At 35.5% G+C, this 15,496-nt stretch overlaps 1 protein-coding gene across 1 annotated transcript in view; it reads right to left on the minus strand.

Moving 5' to 3' along the window:
* Nucleotides 1-15,496, minus strand: part of LOC136039359 (protocadherin-like wing polarity protein stan) — a 173,078-nt gene that overhangs the window by 63,355 nt on the left and 94,227 nt on the right. The window contains exons 14-15 of the mRNA XM_065723020.1: nt 6,763-6,927; nt 2,053-2,207 (exon numbers count right to left, since the gene is read on the minus strand). Coding sequence (XP_065579092.1) covers nt 2,053-2,207; nt 6,763-6,927 — 320 coding nt within the window. The remainder of the gene's footprint in view (nt 1-2,052; nt 2,208-6,762; nt 6,928-15,496) is intronic.

A 15,496-nucleotide genomic window follows, 5' to 3' on the forward strand; every position in this document is an offset into this window, starting at 1 on the left:
CAGAAATCAGGCAAATGTTCTCAGGCTCGTACGCAGTTAATGAGTAAAACTAAACTTAATGAAAATCAGCATAACAAACTGATTCTTTTGATATATATATACATAAATATACATAAACATACATATATATTATATATATGTATATATATATATATATATATATATATATATATATATATATATATATATATATATATATATATATATATATATATATATATATATATATATATATATATATATATATATATATATATATATATATATATATATATATATATATATGTATAATATGACCCCCACAGCCCCAGGGAAAATGTCTAAGTTATAAAAGTTGCCCATAGTTTACGCATAGTATTTGTTATTGGGATGTATGCATACATTGTCGGGTGGGGCGGGGGACACGAATTCTATGCTGACGGTTTTTCCGCAGGAGAACTTTCCATGGGGAGGGATGTTTCCAGGGAGTGAACTTGTCAGGGAAAATTACACACTGCGGGAATTTGCCAGAATTGTAATACCAAATTCTTTCTATATGTTTTGCTTTCTCTTTTTCGTCTCGGTTTTACGTGTGGAGTGATTGAGAGTAATTGTCGGTTAAATTTTCACTGGGATTGAATTGTCTAGAGGATATCTCCGTGGGGAGGGGGTTTCTTCGTGAAGGTGGATCCAGATTTCCTGGTATTATCAGAAAATTTTTTCCAATTGAAAGTAAGGCGCAACATTTAAACTTAAAACGAACAGAAATTATTAAGTAAATAAAGGAGTTGCCACCTCCTCAACACATCGCTTTTTACGCTAAAGTTCTTTCAGTATTTTCAAAAGTGTTTTAGTGTTCTAATTAAACGGCCTTTATGTTACACGAGTCATTCTTACAAAATTGGGACAAAATTCAAACTTTAGTATAAAGAGCGAGGCTTTGAAGAGGGGGGCAACCCCTTTATATACGTAATAACTTAGGTTCGTTTCAAGTTTTAATGTTGCTCCTTACTTTCAGTTGAAAAAACTTGTTTTTCTTTATTTAATTGAAAACTAAAACCATTACAACAATGATTTATCTTATTTACTTAATACTATCGCAACAAAATCAATATTTTCCAAGGAAGAAAAATCCATGAAAGCACCAACAAAACTCATATTACTTTCTCTTTCCCAAAGGGACTGGACAGGGAATAAAACATTCCCCTCAGTGAATCAACGTATTAGGAAGACATCCTGTATAAGAATAACATAAATTAATATATACAGGAGGGGAAAGTTCCTAACCGCAATATTGGATTTAATTCTGCTTTAACTTAGCCTCCTCATCGATATTAGTTAAGGAATACAATAGTGATATCACATATTTCTTTAAATTAGAATTTAGTACAATCATAGACATGTGTGCGCATCTATAACTTCTGGAGGCGAGAGCGAATATTTGCAAGTAATTGAACATGAGAATAGAAATGTCAGATGAGGCCTGTCAAGTAATAGCCCGAACGAAGCAACGGCCATCTCAGAAGACCGAAGGACCAAATACAAGCTCAAGGGAAGCGGAGAAAGAATTGAAAGTCTGGCACGTAAGCTTCAAAAAACTAAACATATCACTAAGTATAAACATCACTAAAAATAAAATTGTAAGTATAACATAGCAGAGATGATATATATATATATATATATATATATATATATATATATATATATATATATATATATATATATATATATATATATATATATATATATATATATATATATATATAGAAGACTTGCTACAACGACAATCCCAACAAATCATAAAGTAAAATAGAGTACAATAAAATAGGCAGTTAGAAGACTTGCCAAAATCAATTTTTATCAATACTGTTGTTAGATATGTATTATAACTTTTAGGTGTATCAGACGCGAAAGCAGGAAATTATTTTATAAGGCTCACACTAGAAAAGGGTTTTTCTAGTGAAACGAGTGACGGCCAATCAATAAAATAACTGAATTATATAAAATAAACTGCATAAATTTAAAAACATGCACTTTATTATGTAGTGAATATGAATTTTTACAAGAAAATACCTTCGCTACAGTCTTTTGCCCCCCAGCCATCAGGACATTCACAGACATATGTGCTCCAGCCCTCTTTACATCTTCCTCCATGCTTGCAAGGGTTGGAACTGCAAAAATTTCTTTTGTCCGGGCAACCCGGTGTCGTACCATTATTCGAGATGAAACTATAATGAAAAGAAACCATGTATTTCAGCACTGTAAAATAACTTTTTTTTTAATACCTCAGCTTTACATATATATAAAGAACGTTACGACGGAGGGTTTCTTACGATGAGAAAAATCTTCACTCGGCGTTTGAACTCGAATAACAATTTGAAAGTTTAACTGCGTCAATTTTCTTGAAGAGGATGGTTACAGGCGCATGTTTATTTATTTCATTTTTTCTTAATCTATGTACCGCAGGGACCATTTATCGAATCGTAGAACATCCGAGAGAGGGTTAATTCGAGCAATTTAAGCAGTCTAAAGTTCTTCTTAAAGGGAAAAAGAGAGTCCGCCAGAGCAAAGAGCGATTTCTTCCATTTTGTAATGCACAACGCAAGAATACTGCCGAGCGAAAATTCGAAGGTAATTATTCGACTTAGAACTATTAGAGCTAATTTTATAGCATCCTACTGTAGTTTCAGAAAACGTGCTGCAGCAAGGTATTGGCCTTTTCCTTAAAAATTAAATAAAAGAACAAAAAAAAGTTTTTTTAACTGAAAGTAAGGAGCAACATAAAAACTCAAAACAAACAGAAATTATTCCGTATCTAAAGGCCCCCCCCTCAATGCCTTGCTCTTGACGCTAAAACTTCTAGCACTTTTAAAAAAGCTTCCTATTCTAATTAAACAGAACTTGTGTTTCAGGCGCCGTTCTCAAAAAATTGGGACAAACAGTCCAGCTTTAGAGTAAAAAGCAAGGCATTGAGAGGGGGGGGGGTGCTTCATCTAAAGAATAATTTCTGTTCGTTTTGAGTTTTAATGTTGCTCCTTACTTTCATTTTTGAAATGATTTTTTTATTTAGTTTCTGATCGTTTTTCAAATAGTGGCGGTAAGTCTGGCTCATCCATGAAAAATTCCCCCCTCCCCACGGAAACTCTTCCATGGGAATTTCGTCCACGTAAACCTTAGCGCAAAACAAATGCAAAATCCCAACTAAAACAAATACTAAATGTGTCAGCTTTGGAGTAGCCTTGTAAAAGAAATGCTATATTTCCATCTGGGACCTTGTCTACAAACATTATACCAGTGCAACCCATGGTTGAAGAACTCCTTCTTAATTCTACCCCGAGCCCTTAGGGTGGCTTGCAAGACTACAGCAATAAGTCCCAGGGAACTCAAGTTGAGTGTTTGCTTTGTGCAAGCCTGAGGGCATAATGCCAGGTGGAATACATGTTTTTTACCGCTTGGTGATGATTCATTCTTATAAACAAAAGTCAACATCCTGTTCAATCAATCCAGAACATATTTTCTTTGACTGACACATCTTGGCCGCAAATATTATACTACATCAGGAGAAGCAGCCCATAATAAACATCATAGCAAGGAGGAGGTTAAAAAGCCCACCAAAAGATGAGCCCAAAAGAGCCCACCAAAAAAAATCCCGGATGAACTATCCACTACCCAAAACAAAGGTGCAATACTCATTTAAAGGTTACTAGTTCCAAAAGTGGTACCACTCCTTAAGGTCTGTTTGCAATCACGGTGCTGGTTGGCGAGTCTCGTGAAGGATACACCCTGATTCCGCTATGGCATCGCACAGACAATTTTTTTTCTCTGGGGATAGGACGGTAGAAGGAGTTTAAAGCAGACCAAAGATCTGAAAACATGTCACAACACAAAACAGCTCCAATCTTTTGTACCCAACCCGTGAAAAATACGAAGATAAGCCTTTAACAATAATTAGGATTATTGAAGTGACGACAATGACATTTTTCATTGTCGTGAAAAATAGACATTTTGGAAAGTTACAGAAAATATGTCAGATTTATTTCCTGAGGAATTGTTTATGAATAGTCTTAAGTACTCGTTTGGATGACCGCACATGAAACATTGAATTGTAAGAAAGACTGAATTTCGCTTTCTGATTATAACTTTAAAAAAGTTAAGATTCTTAGGTCATGTAGTACGGATGGAGGATAATAGGTCTCCGAAAGTCATACTTTTTTTTGTACCGAACTATCAGGTAGAAACCAAAAATCTCCTCGTCCTCGATTAAGGTGAGAAGAAGTCATAAGAAACGATTTAAAGGAAGTATGAATTTAATGCAAGGGAGCAGAAAATGAAGCTCTGAACAGATTTATGGTGAGGAGTATACACAGCTACATACATGGCCTCGGGCAGATTGGCACTCCATTGCGTTTTGAGCAGCAGAAAAAGCGTTAATCACGACTGACCAACCCTAATTGTACAATAGACATTTTGCTGGTTTTTTGTTGTTTTGTTGATTTTTTGTTTTTTCCAGTATTGGACAATCATGCAATACGTTTTATGGGGGAAAGATCTAAATTGAGAAAAACAGCAAATGTTAAGAAATGTTTAGTATATCAGGGAAAATCCATAAAAATCTTGAAATTTATACAGGTGCTATGCCCGAGAACAACACCCCCTAGATTAGTATCTGGGTGTACCCTCAGTAAAGTACATGTTTTTGCAGTCTCAATAAGAGGAACAGTTCTTGCCTTTTCTAGAATCCTCTTCTACTAATTCATACATCGGTACTTGTCCATTATCCAGAATACACTCAAGGAGTGAAGTTAGGTTAATCCTAATGAAATTAAATAAAAAAAAATAGTTTTTTTAACTGAAAGTAAGGAGCGACATTAAAACTTAAAACGAAAAGAAATTACTTCGTATATGAAAGAGGCTGCTTCCTCATCAACGCCCCGCTCTTTACGCTAAAGTTTGACTCTGTCTCTCAATTCTTCTTTTTAAAACAGTAAAGAACTTTAGCGTAAAGAGCGGGGCGTTGATGAGGAAGCAACCTCTTTCATATACGAAGTAATTTCTGTTCGTTTTAAGTTTTAATGTCGCTCCTTACTTTCAGTTAAAAAAACTTGTTTTTTTTTATTTAATTTCTGAACGTTTTTGAATCAATGTATGTTTTGATTTTGGCTCTCCGCAGAGGAATAATTAAAACGAAATTTGCATATTTTTTTTTTTGCTAAATGGCTTTCTCATAATTTTGATCGAATGATTTTGAGAAAAAAAGAGCGGGGGAGGAAGCCTAGTTGCCCTCCGATTTTTTGGTCAATTAAAAAGGCAACTAGAACTTTTAATTTTTTACGAATATTTTTGTTAGTAACAGATTTACGTAACTTATAAATTAGCTTACGTAAAGAACTTTTGTATTCTCATATTTTTATTACATATATGAGGGGGTTCGCCCCCTTGTCAGATCCTCGCTCTTTACACTAAAGCTTAAATTTTGTCCCAATTCATTAAGAATGACCCCAGAATCACAAAAGCCGTAGAATAAATAGTTGAAATTACTAAAAATACTTTAACGTAAAGAGCGAGGTATTAGGAGGAGGTGAGCCCCTCAAATGGGTAATAATTTCTGTTTGTTTTAAGTTTTAATGCTGTCCCTTACTTCCAGCTGAAAGAACTTTTTCATATTTATTTTTTCATTGTGTTTTTAAATAATGCTAGTAAATCCTGCGCTCCCTTCATGGAGATTTTCTTCCCCCATGACAAGTTATCGATGGAAAGTTCCCCCAGCATATCCCCCTCTTCTCAACCCCTCCCCCAACCAAAAAAACACTCCTGAAAACGCCTGTACACTTCCCAATAACCATTACTATATGTAAGCATTGGTCAAAGTTTGTAACTAATTGCCCCTCCCATGGGGACTGTGGGGGAGTAAGTCGTCCCCAAAGACATAGTTATAAGGTTTTTCGACTACGCTGAATAAAATGGCTATATCAGAATTTTGATCCGTTGACTTTGGTAAAATAATTAGCGTGGGAGGGGTCCTAGGTGCCCTCCGATTCTTTTTGTCACTTAAAAAGGGCACTAGAACTTTTCATTTCCGTTAGAATGAGCCCTCTTGCAACATTCTAGGACAACTGGGTCGATACGATCACCCCTGGGGAAAAAAAAAACAAAAAAACAAATAAACACGCATCCGTGATCTGCCTTCTGGCAAAAAATACAAAATTCCACATTTTTGTAGATAGGAGCTTGAAACTTCTACAGTAGGGTTCTCTGATACGCTGAATCTGATGGCGTGATTTTCGTTAAGATTCTATGACTTCTAGGGGGCGTTTCCCCATATTTTCTAAAATAACGCAAATTTTCTCAGGCTCGTAACTTTTGATGGGTAAGACTAAACTTGATGAAACTTATATATTTAAAATCAGCATTAAAATGCAATTCTTTTGATGTAGGTATTGGTATCAAAATTCCATTTTTTAGAGTTTTGGTTACTATTGAGCCGGGTCGCTCCTTACTACAGTTCGTTACCACGAACTGTTTGATATACCAATATATGATGACAATAAGAAACTTTAGTAACAAAACTATGAACACTACAACAAAGAATTATAGAAAGCAGGCCGCCCAGAACACATTATATTAAATACCTAACCACCTCTATATATTAAATATTTAATTAAAATATACTAGCATCGTAGTTTATTTCACGATCTTACTCTTTTTATGTTAATTTATAGTATAATTTTTGTCAGACAACAACAAGGACTTTCTAATTGGCAACTTTTTTTATTCTAAACTCACCTGTTTAAATTAAGAAGGTCATGGTCAATATAGACATCCTTAATACATCCTTCGAAACCGGTGCCTGCTACCTTATAAATGTTGGTGAGAGATGGCAATCCACCGATATGTAGTGGAGCAGTCAAATCGAAGAAGCGATGACACACTTCAGTAAGGAAAATACACCTGGAAAGACAGATCAAAATCGTACGTTTTAAATCGTTTTAAATGTCTTCGTTTTGAGAAACAACTTTATTATCTTAAAAAGACAAAACATTCAGACTGTCCTTTTGAAAACTCGGTTTTCAGATAAAGGCAGGAGTACTAAATTACTGTTCTATATGCATATAGTAAGGGGAATTCCCAAAGAACAGTGATTCTCGAAAGAACATTGTTGTTAAAGTGATAAATTACAACCCGATGACCCATTTTTTACACTTCAAATAATCCCCCGGAAAATAGATTAAGGGTTGGGGTGAACTTTTTACGGGTGATTAAAAGCCTTGATACATTGTTATAGAAAGATTATACTTAAATTGAAGCCTAGAAGTTGAGGGATTGATAGTCCCCAAAACAAACAAGAGAACTATGGGGCCTACACTAAAAGCGAATAGAAATTAAACGAAGAAAGGTTCCACATGAAAGTAAATTGTGGCACTGAAACTTGAAATAAATAGAATTTGTCCGCCTACTGAGGTACACTTAGTAAAGAACAATAGCGTAAAGAGCCGAGAGGAGGCAGGCAGTATATATAGGATCCTTCCTGTTTCGCTTTCACTGAAAAAAGCAATGTGTAAATACTGTCTTAGAGGTGTGTATTCCAGCTTTAGTTTTATGAAACCTTAAGAACACAAATGATAAAACAATTGTCTAAAAATCCTAGGGTAATCTTCTTAGAATTACACCACGCTCAGAATACAAGATAGTTTCACAAATTCAAGGAGACTCTTTTATTTTATATTACTAGATATGAGAAGTGGGAAATTTTCTCCCTTGCACCCAAAGCAGGGCGATTGTTATTCGCATTTTACAGAAAGTAATATATAGTTTAAGTAATTTGTCTTTTATTATATAACATTGAAAAATAAGTAGAGTTGCGAAAGTTCTCGAATTTGGTGCAATTAAATTTTCTAATATCAATCTAGTTCCCTCAGATTGATATTCACTTAAGTTCCATTAATATTTCTTCATTCCCAGCATATTTCTTTAAAACGCGTAAAAGAACCGAATAGATTCGTTATTGCAAAACTTCTCTGCAAAGATTAAAATGAATTTCTCTAAGATATTCAACTACTAATTTTGTGGGCACCGGCAAGAGGGGGCAGGGGGGCCACTCTCCCCTGGAAATTTGGGACTGTGAAGTAATTATAAGGAAACCAAGGGGAAAAGAGCAGAATATGAGAAAACAATGGACAAAATGTGTTTTGCCCCATTTTTGGCTGTCTGCCAATAGATTTTGACCCTTAATAAGGAAAATCTAAGTTCTGCTTTGTGATTGAGTAACCCTTTTTCCAGTTTTCCACAAACGTGTTTTCCATATGATTTGGTTGGAGTAACACAATAAAATCAATTTCTTCATAGTAATGAATGGTAAGAAATTAACGAGCATTGTCAGAAACAAAAGTGTAAGAGCATTCAATTAAAAAATCAGCTTTTTATGGTGATCCTAAACATGTATTAGTTTATTAGTAATTAGTGCAGTTATTAGTACACAAGAAAGTTCGTATAAATATAGAAAACACAAGAAAAACAACTTAATTAGGGGTAATTTCGGTAAAAAATTTACCGTCAATTTTTGCTTGCATTGCAAGAGTACCCCTGAGCTGATATATGAAGCCACTATAATCAGAAATATTTCTCATGAATGGAATGATAGGAATTTTTGTGATTTCCGCCTGAACGAATGCATTTTTTTTATTATCATTTTTTTCCAGGAGTGATTGTATTTATCTAGTTGTGACTTTGAAAAATATTTAATTTTTTACAGTTAGGAAGTATAAAGGTGTCCAATATATTGGTTCTTGGTATTCAAAATTTCGATTAAAAATACTGAATTAAATAAAAAATTATTTGATTTTCTTAACTTTAGATTTAATGTTTTGCTTTGAACAAACTACTTTGACAAAGCATTTCTTTTTATGGACAATCAAATCTAAAGGGCATTAAATATTTTGGTGTTTGATAACCAAGTTTAAAACTGTCAATATTGTTAAACAAGAGCTAAGAGCTCATATGGCACTTGTGACGAGGTTGGAAGAGCCAAGAGCCAAGAACTCATATGGCATGAGCTCTAGCAAAATTCAAATAATCAATAGATTGATTTAATAGGGAAATCAGAGGCTTAATCCCGGTCAGATTTTAAATAAGAGCTCTGAGACACAAGGTCCTTCTAAATATAAAAATACATTAAGATCCGATCACCCAATCGTACGTTAAAAATACCTCATTTTTTCCAATTTCTCCACTCCTTTCAACCTCCCCCCCAGATGGTTGAATCGGGGAAAACAACTTTATCAAGTCAATTTGTGCAGGTCCCTGACAAGCTTACCAATTTTCATCGTCCTAGCACATCCAGAAGCACCAAACTCGCCAAAGCACTGACCCCCCCCTCTAACTCCCTCTAAGAGAGTGGATCCAGTCCAGTTATACCAATCACGTATCTACGACATTTGCTTATTCTACCCACCAAGTTTCATCCTTGTCTCTCCCCTCTAAGTGTTTTCCAAGATTTTTGGTTCCCCCCTCCAGCTGCCCCAATGTCACCAGATCTGGTTGGGATTAAAATAAGAGTTCTGAGACATGAGTTCCTTCTAAATATCAAATTTCACTAAGGTCTGGTCACCCATTCTTAAGTTAAAAACACCTAAATTTTTCTATTTTTTTCCAAATTAACCCCCCCCCCCAACTCCCCCAAAGAGAGTGGATCCAATCTAATTATGTCAATGACGTATCTACAACTTGTGCTTAATCTTCCCATCAAGTTTTTCCCGATGTCTCCACTCTTAGTTTTTTCCAAGATTTCCGGTTTCCAAGATTTCTGTTTCCCCCCTCCAACCCCGTATGTCCCCGGATCTGATTCGAAATGAAAATGGAGCATCTGAGGCATAAGATCTTTCTATATATCAAGTTTCATTAAGATCCAATCATTAAGAAACCTCAATTTTCACGTTTTCCAAGATTTTAGGTTTCCCTTTCCAACCCCCCCCCCCTCACAAATGTCACCGGATCCGGTTAGGATTTAAAAAAAAGAGCTATGAGATACGATATTCTTCTAAATATCAAATTTCATTGAGATCTGAACACCCGTTATACCTCATTTTTTATTGTTTCCGAATTAACCGTCCCCCCACTCCCCCCGGGTGGTCGAATCGGAGCAAACGCCTATTTCTAATTTAATCTGGCCTAGTCCCTGATACTCCTGCCAAATTTCATCGTCCTAGCTTATCTGGAAGTGCCTAAACTAGCAAAACCGGGATAGACAGACCGACAGACGGACCGACAGAATTTGCGATTGCTATATGTCACTTGGTTAATACCAAGTGCCATAAAAATATCCGTCCAACGCTTCGGTATTGCTCAACAGAACCGAATGCTGGGAGTTGATATCTTAGTTTTTGCATGTAAGTTATTGTCTTGTGTATTTTTTTGTGATTAATTACTTTTTTTATTTTTATATAGTTTTACTTTAATTTACATACTTTTTCCGTTGCCTTTAGAAAAACGTTTGTCTCTAAGCTTCATTAAATAAATAAAAAAACAAGTTTTTTTCAACTGAAAGTACGGAGCAGCATTAAAACTTAAAACAAATAGAAATTAGTACATATAGGAAGGGAGTTGCTCCCCCCCCCCTCTTAAACATCCCGCTCTTCACGCTACAGTTTTACGACACTTTAAAAAAAGTTACTAAATGTTCCAATAAACCCTATGTTTCAAGAGTTGTTCTTAAGAATTGGGACAAAACTTAAACTTTAGCGTAAGGAACGAGGTGTCGAGAAGGGGTCAACCCCCTCGTATAACTAATAATTTCTGTTAGTTTTAAGTTTTAATGTTGTTCCTTACTTTCAGTTGAAAAAAACTTGCTTTATTTATATTTAATTTCCGATCATTTTTCAAATAACGCTAGGATACCTGGCTCCACATCTAAGGAAAAATCCCCCTCCCCACAGAAATTTCCTCTGGGCAACTCAATCCTGGCAAAAATTTACCCTGGACAATTACCCTTAGCATCTCCATGCCTAAAATTGAAGTGGTAAACAGAAAGCAAGATATACAAGGAAGATTCGTATAGGAATTCTAGTAAATTCACCCAGTGTAAAACTCTCCCTAAAAAGTTCACCCTATGGAAACTTCCCTCTCCGTGGAAAATTCTCCCCGTGTGAAATCCTCCCAGCAGAAAATTCGTCCTTCCCTCCCTACCCAAAAAATGTATGCATGCTTCCCAATAGAAAGTAAAACAATGAGTAAATTTCATAACTTAAAAATTATTCCCCAGGGAATGTAGGGGGCCATTTTATCTCTAAAGATATAGTTATTAGGCTTTTCAATCTTGCTGAAGAAGAAAAACTATTTCAACATTTTGATCGGACGATTTTGTGAAAAAAGTGGTATTTGAGGGGGTCTAGTTGCCCCCCAATTTTTTTTGTCACTTATAAAGACCACTAGTACTTTTCATTTCCATTTATATGAGCCCTCTCGAAGTTTTAGGTTCACTGGGTCGATACAATCACCCCTAGAAAAAAAAACATAAAAAAAACTAAGAAACAAATAAACCCGCATCCGTGATCTTTTTTCTGGCTTACAAAATTCCACACTTTTACACATATGAGCTTGAAACCTTTAAAATAGGGTTATTTGATACGTTGAATCCGATGGTATGATTTTCATTAAAAGGGGGTATTTCCTCTTTTTTTCGAGAATCAGACAAATTTTCTCAGGCTCGTAGCTTTTAGGGTAAGACTAAATTTAATTAAACTTAAATATTTGGAATCAGCATAATAAGCAAATTCTTTTGATATGTCTATTGGCATCAAAATTGGCATAAATATTTTTAAAGTTTCAATTACTATTGAGCCGGGTCGCTCCTTCAGTTCGTTACCACAAACTGCTTGACTACCCATCAAAATCCAAATAGAGAACATTGAAATATTGATTGTTTTTTCTGCGTTACCCAACGGTATTGTATTCATAAAACTTTGTAGTTTCATGAAATATAATTAAACAAATAGAAAAAGTTTTTCAACTAAAGTAAGGAGCAATTTTAAAACTTAAAACAAATACAAGTTACTCTGAAGGGGGACTACCCCCTTTTCAACAACTTGCTCATTAAACAAAACATTTTTTAGTTCTTTGAAAAGTCGTATCTTTCTAATTGCAAATTTTCTTAAAAATTTAAAAATAGCCAAACTTCACTGTAAAGAGTAAGGAGCTAAGAAGGATACAGCCCCCTTCATATAAAGAATAATCTGTTCAAATAGCTTTCAAATCTGTTCCTTGCTTTCATTTGAAAAGCCCTTTTTTATTTAATTTCTGATTATTTTCCAAATCATTGGCCTAACCAAGATATAATTTGAGGCACCAGTCCCTTAAATCCCTGGTTAATTGCTTTTAAAATGTGTAAATAATAATTTTACGCTTATTAGTACCGTACTACGTTTAAATTTTCACCATCAATTTTGAATAAGATTTGAATATACTTAAAAACTAGCGGCGAATAGTAGCTTTGGTAAAAATTTCTTATCATTCTAATTGCAAATTTTCTTTAAGAATTTTGAATGAGCCAAACTCCACAGTAAAGAGTAAAGAGCTAAAGAGTAGACAGCCCCCTTCACATAAAGAATAATCTGTTCAAATAGCTATCAAATCTGTTCCTTGTTTTCATTTGAAAAGCTCTTTTCCTATTTAATTTCTGATTGTTTTCCAAATCATACCCAGACCTAACCAAAATACAGTTTGAGGTACTGATCCCTCAAATACATGGTTAATTCCTTTTAAAATGTGTAAACAATAATTGTACTTTGATTAGTACCGTACTACGTTTAAATTTGCAATAATAATTTTGGATAAAATTTGAATATACTTAAAAAATTAGAGGTGAATAGTAACTGGTAAAAAGTCCTTGTTAATATTACTACTAAAGAATTTTGGTTGGATGAAAAGGAGTATTATTGTTTGTATGGATGGAATATCTGTGAGACTTTTGATCTTCTACATAACTGAAGCCATCACAATCTCTACAATAGGATTTTTATATCGGTAAATACATTTCTTTAAATACAATAAAGCGCTTCATATAAATGGAAAAAGAAAATAACACCATTTAAAAATTGTTGAAAACTAAGTTCCTAGCAGTATTTGCCATCCCCAAGAAGTTTATTGGCGGGGAGATGATGACCTGCCTTGCCTTTTCCACCCCTGTGCTGGTAGATATGAAAATGTGACATTTTAGCTGTATAGAGAAACAATTAAATTAATGCTTCCTCCGGCCCTACTTCTTTCGACATTTATCTGAAACCTCATGAAGAGTAAGCAATTTGTCCATTAAAATGTACTCTTTTAGGAATCTACCTTACCCCACCTAAACAATGACTTACCCCTCTCCCTCATTATAGCTGATACACAATTACAGATTACCAAACATAACCTAATTTCACAATTAAAGCGAATCAACCTGGTTAAATCCAGCACTGCCACCGTGTGGCATGGTAGTAGTGTTTCGACACCACCGCAGTTTTCCGCCAACATGAGCTCAGTTAAACAAGAGGCAAGAGCTCATATGGTTATGTCAATCACGTATCTAGAACTTGTGCTTATTCTCCCCATCAAGTTCCATCCCCATCAATCCGCTTTAAGAGTTTTTCAAGATTTCCGATTTCCAAGATTTCCGTTTCCCCACTTCCACCCCCCTATGTCCTTGGATCCGATCCGAACTGAAAATGGAGCATCTGAGCCGTGAGATCTTTCTATATATTAAGTTTTATTAAGATCCGATCTCCCATTCGTAACATAAACATACCTCAATTTTCACGATTGAACTGGAAATCTTCAGTGCTTTGGACAACGTTGAAACATTGGACAAGGCTTAGAGTGAACAAATTTTCTAATTTGTTCAGAATTACCCCCCCCCCCAAATCCCCCAAAGACAGCGGATCCGTCCCGGTTATGTCAATCACGTATCTAGGACTTGTGTTTATTTTTCCCACCAAGTTTCATCCCGGTCCCTCCACTTTAAGCGTTTTCCAAGATTTTAGGTTCCCCCCGCCCTAAATACCCCCCAAGTTCACCGGATCCAGTCGGGATTTAAAATAAAAGCTCTGAGACTTAATATCCTTCCAAACTTCAAATTTCATTAAGATCCGATCACTCCTTCCTAAGTTAAAAATACCTAATTTTTTCTACTTTTCCAAATTAACCGGCCCCCCACCCCCCCCCCCAGATGGTCAAATCGGAAAAATGACTATTTCTAGTTTAATCTGATCCGGTCCCTGATACGCCTGCCAAGTTTCATCGTCCTAGCTTGCCTGGAAGTGCCTGAAGTAGCAAAACCGGGACAGACAGACAGACAGACCGACAGAAAGACAGACCGACAGGATTTGCGATCGCTATATGTCACTTGGTTAATAGTAAGTGCCATAAAAAATTATTAAAACTTTAAGGAATATATATCAGAATATGTATACTAAACTGACAATCCACACCCATTTTTTTTTTCAGTAAAGAGCAAATTATGTTCTTGTCTTGCGAAGGTATGGAGGTTGTCATACGACATAATTTCCAACCCCTTTAAATAGACTGAACAAAATAACAATCTCAAAATTCTGATAAGATGTGTTTTGGGACTCTATGGGCGTGGGAAGGAGGGCTTGTTGCCCTCCAATCAGCTTAGACTAATAAAAATGGCACTAGTCCTTTCAATTTCCAATCGAATGAGCCTTTTTTGAAGTTTCTATGACAACAAATGGCCATCTCAAAATTTATATCAGATGCGTTTCTGGAAAAAAACGAGGTGTGGTATCCACCCTTCGATCACTCTCAATCTTAAAAAAGACGCTGAAACTTCTGATTACCAATACAATAAGCCCTCTCCGAAGTTTATCTGATCAGCCTTCCTATATAAAGCTTATATACTCCCAGGGCATAACTTATAACCCTTGCCCTGAGGACTGTCGGAAGGGGGGGGGTTCATCCTCAAAGACATAGTTTCTGGACCTTTCAATTACATTGAACAAAATGGCTATCTCAACATTTTGACTGGATGTGTTTGATGAAATGTTGGGTGTGGGAGGTGGGTCAGTTGCCCTCCAAACAATTTCGACTATTAGAAAGGGGACTAGCCCTTTAAATTTCCAATCGAATGAGTTCTTTTCGAAGTTTCTACGACAACAAATGGCAATCTTAATTTCTATGAGATGCTTTTTTGGAAAATATGAGATGAGGGAGGTGGTGGTATCCATCGTCCGATCACTCTGAATCTTAAAAAGGCACTAAATTTTCTGATTACCGATCCAATGAGCCCCCTCCAAAGCTACACGATCACACTTTCTATATATACCTTATTTGCACCCAGGATATAACTTATAACACTTATCCAGAGTGCTGTGGGGGTTTGCAATCCTCAAAGACATAATTTCTGAACCTTTCAATTACATCAAACAGTTCGTGGTAACGAACTGTAGTAAGGAGCGACCCGGCTCAATAGTAACCAAAACTCTAAAAAATGGAATTTTGATACCAATAGCTACATCAAAAGAATCGCATT

The sequence above is a fragment of the Artemia franciscana genome, chromosome 19 (genome assembly GCF_032884065.1).
Source record: "Artemia franciscana chromosome 19, ASM3288406v1, whole genome shotgun sequence".
NCBI lineage: Eukaryota > Metazoa > Arthropoda > Branchiopoda > Anostraca > Artemiidae > Artemia > Artemia franciscana.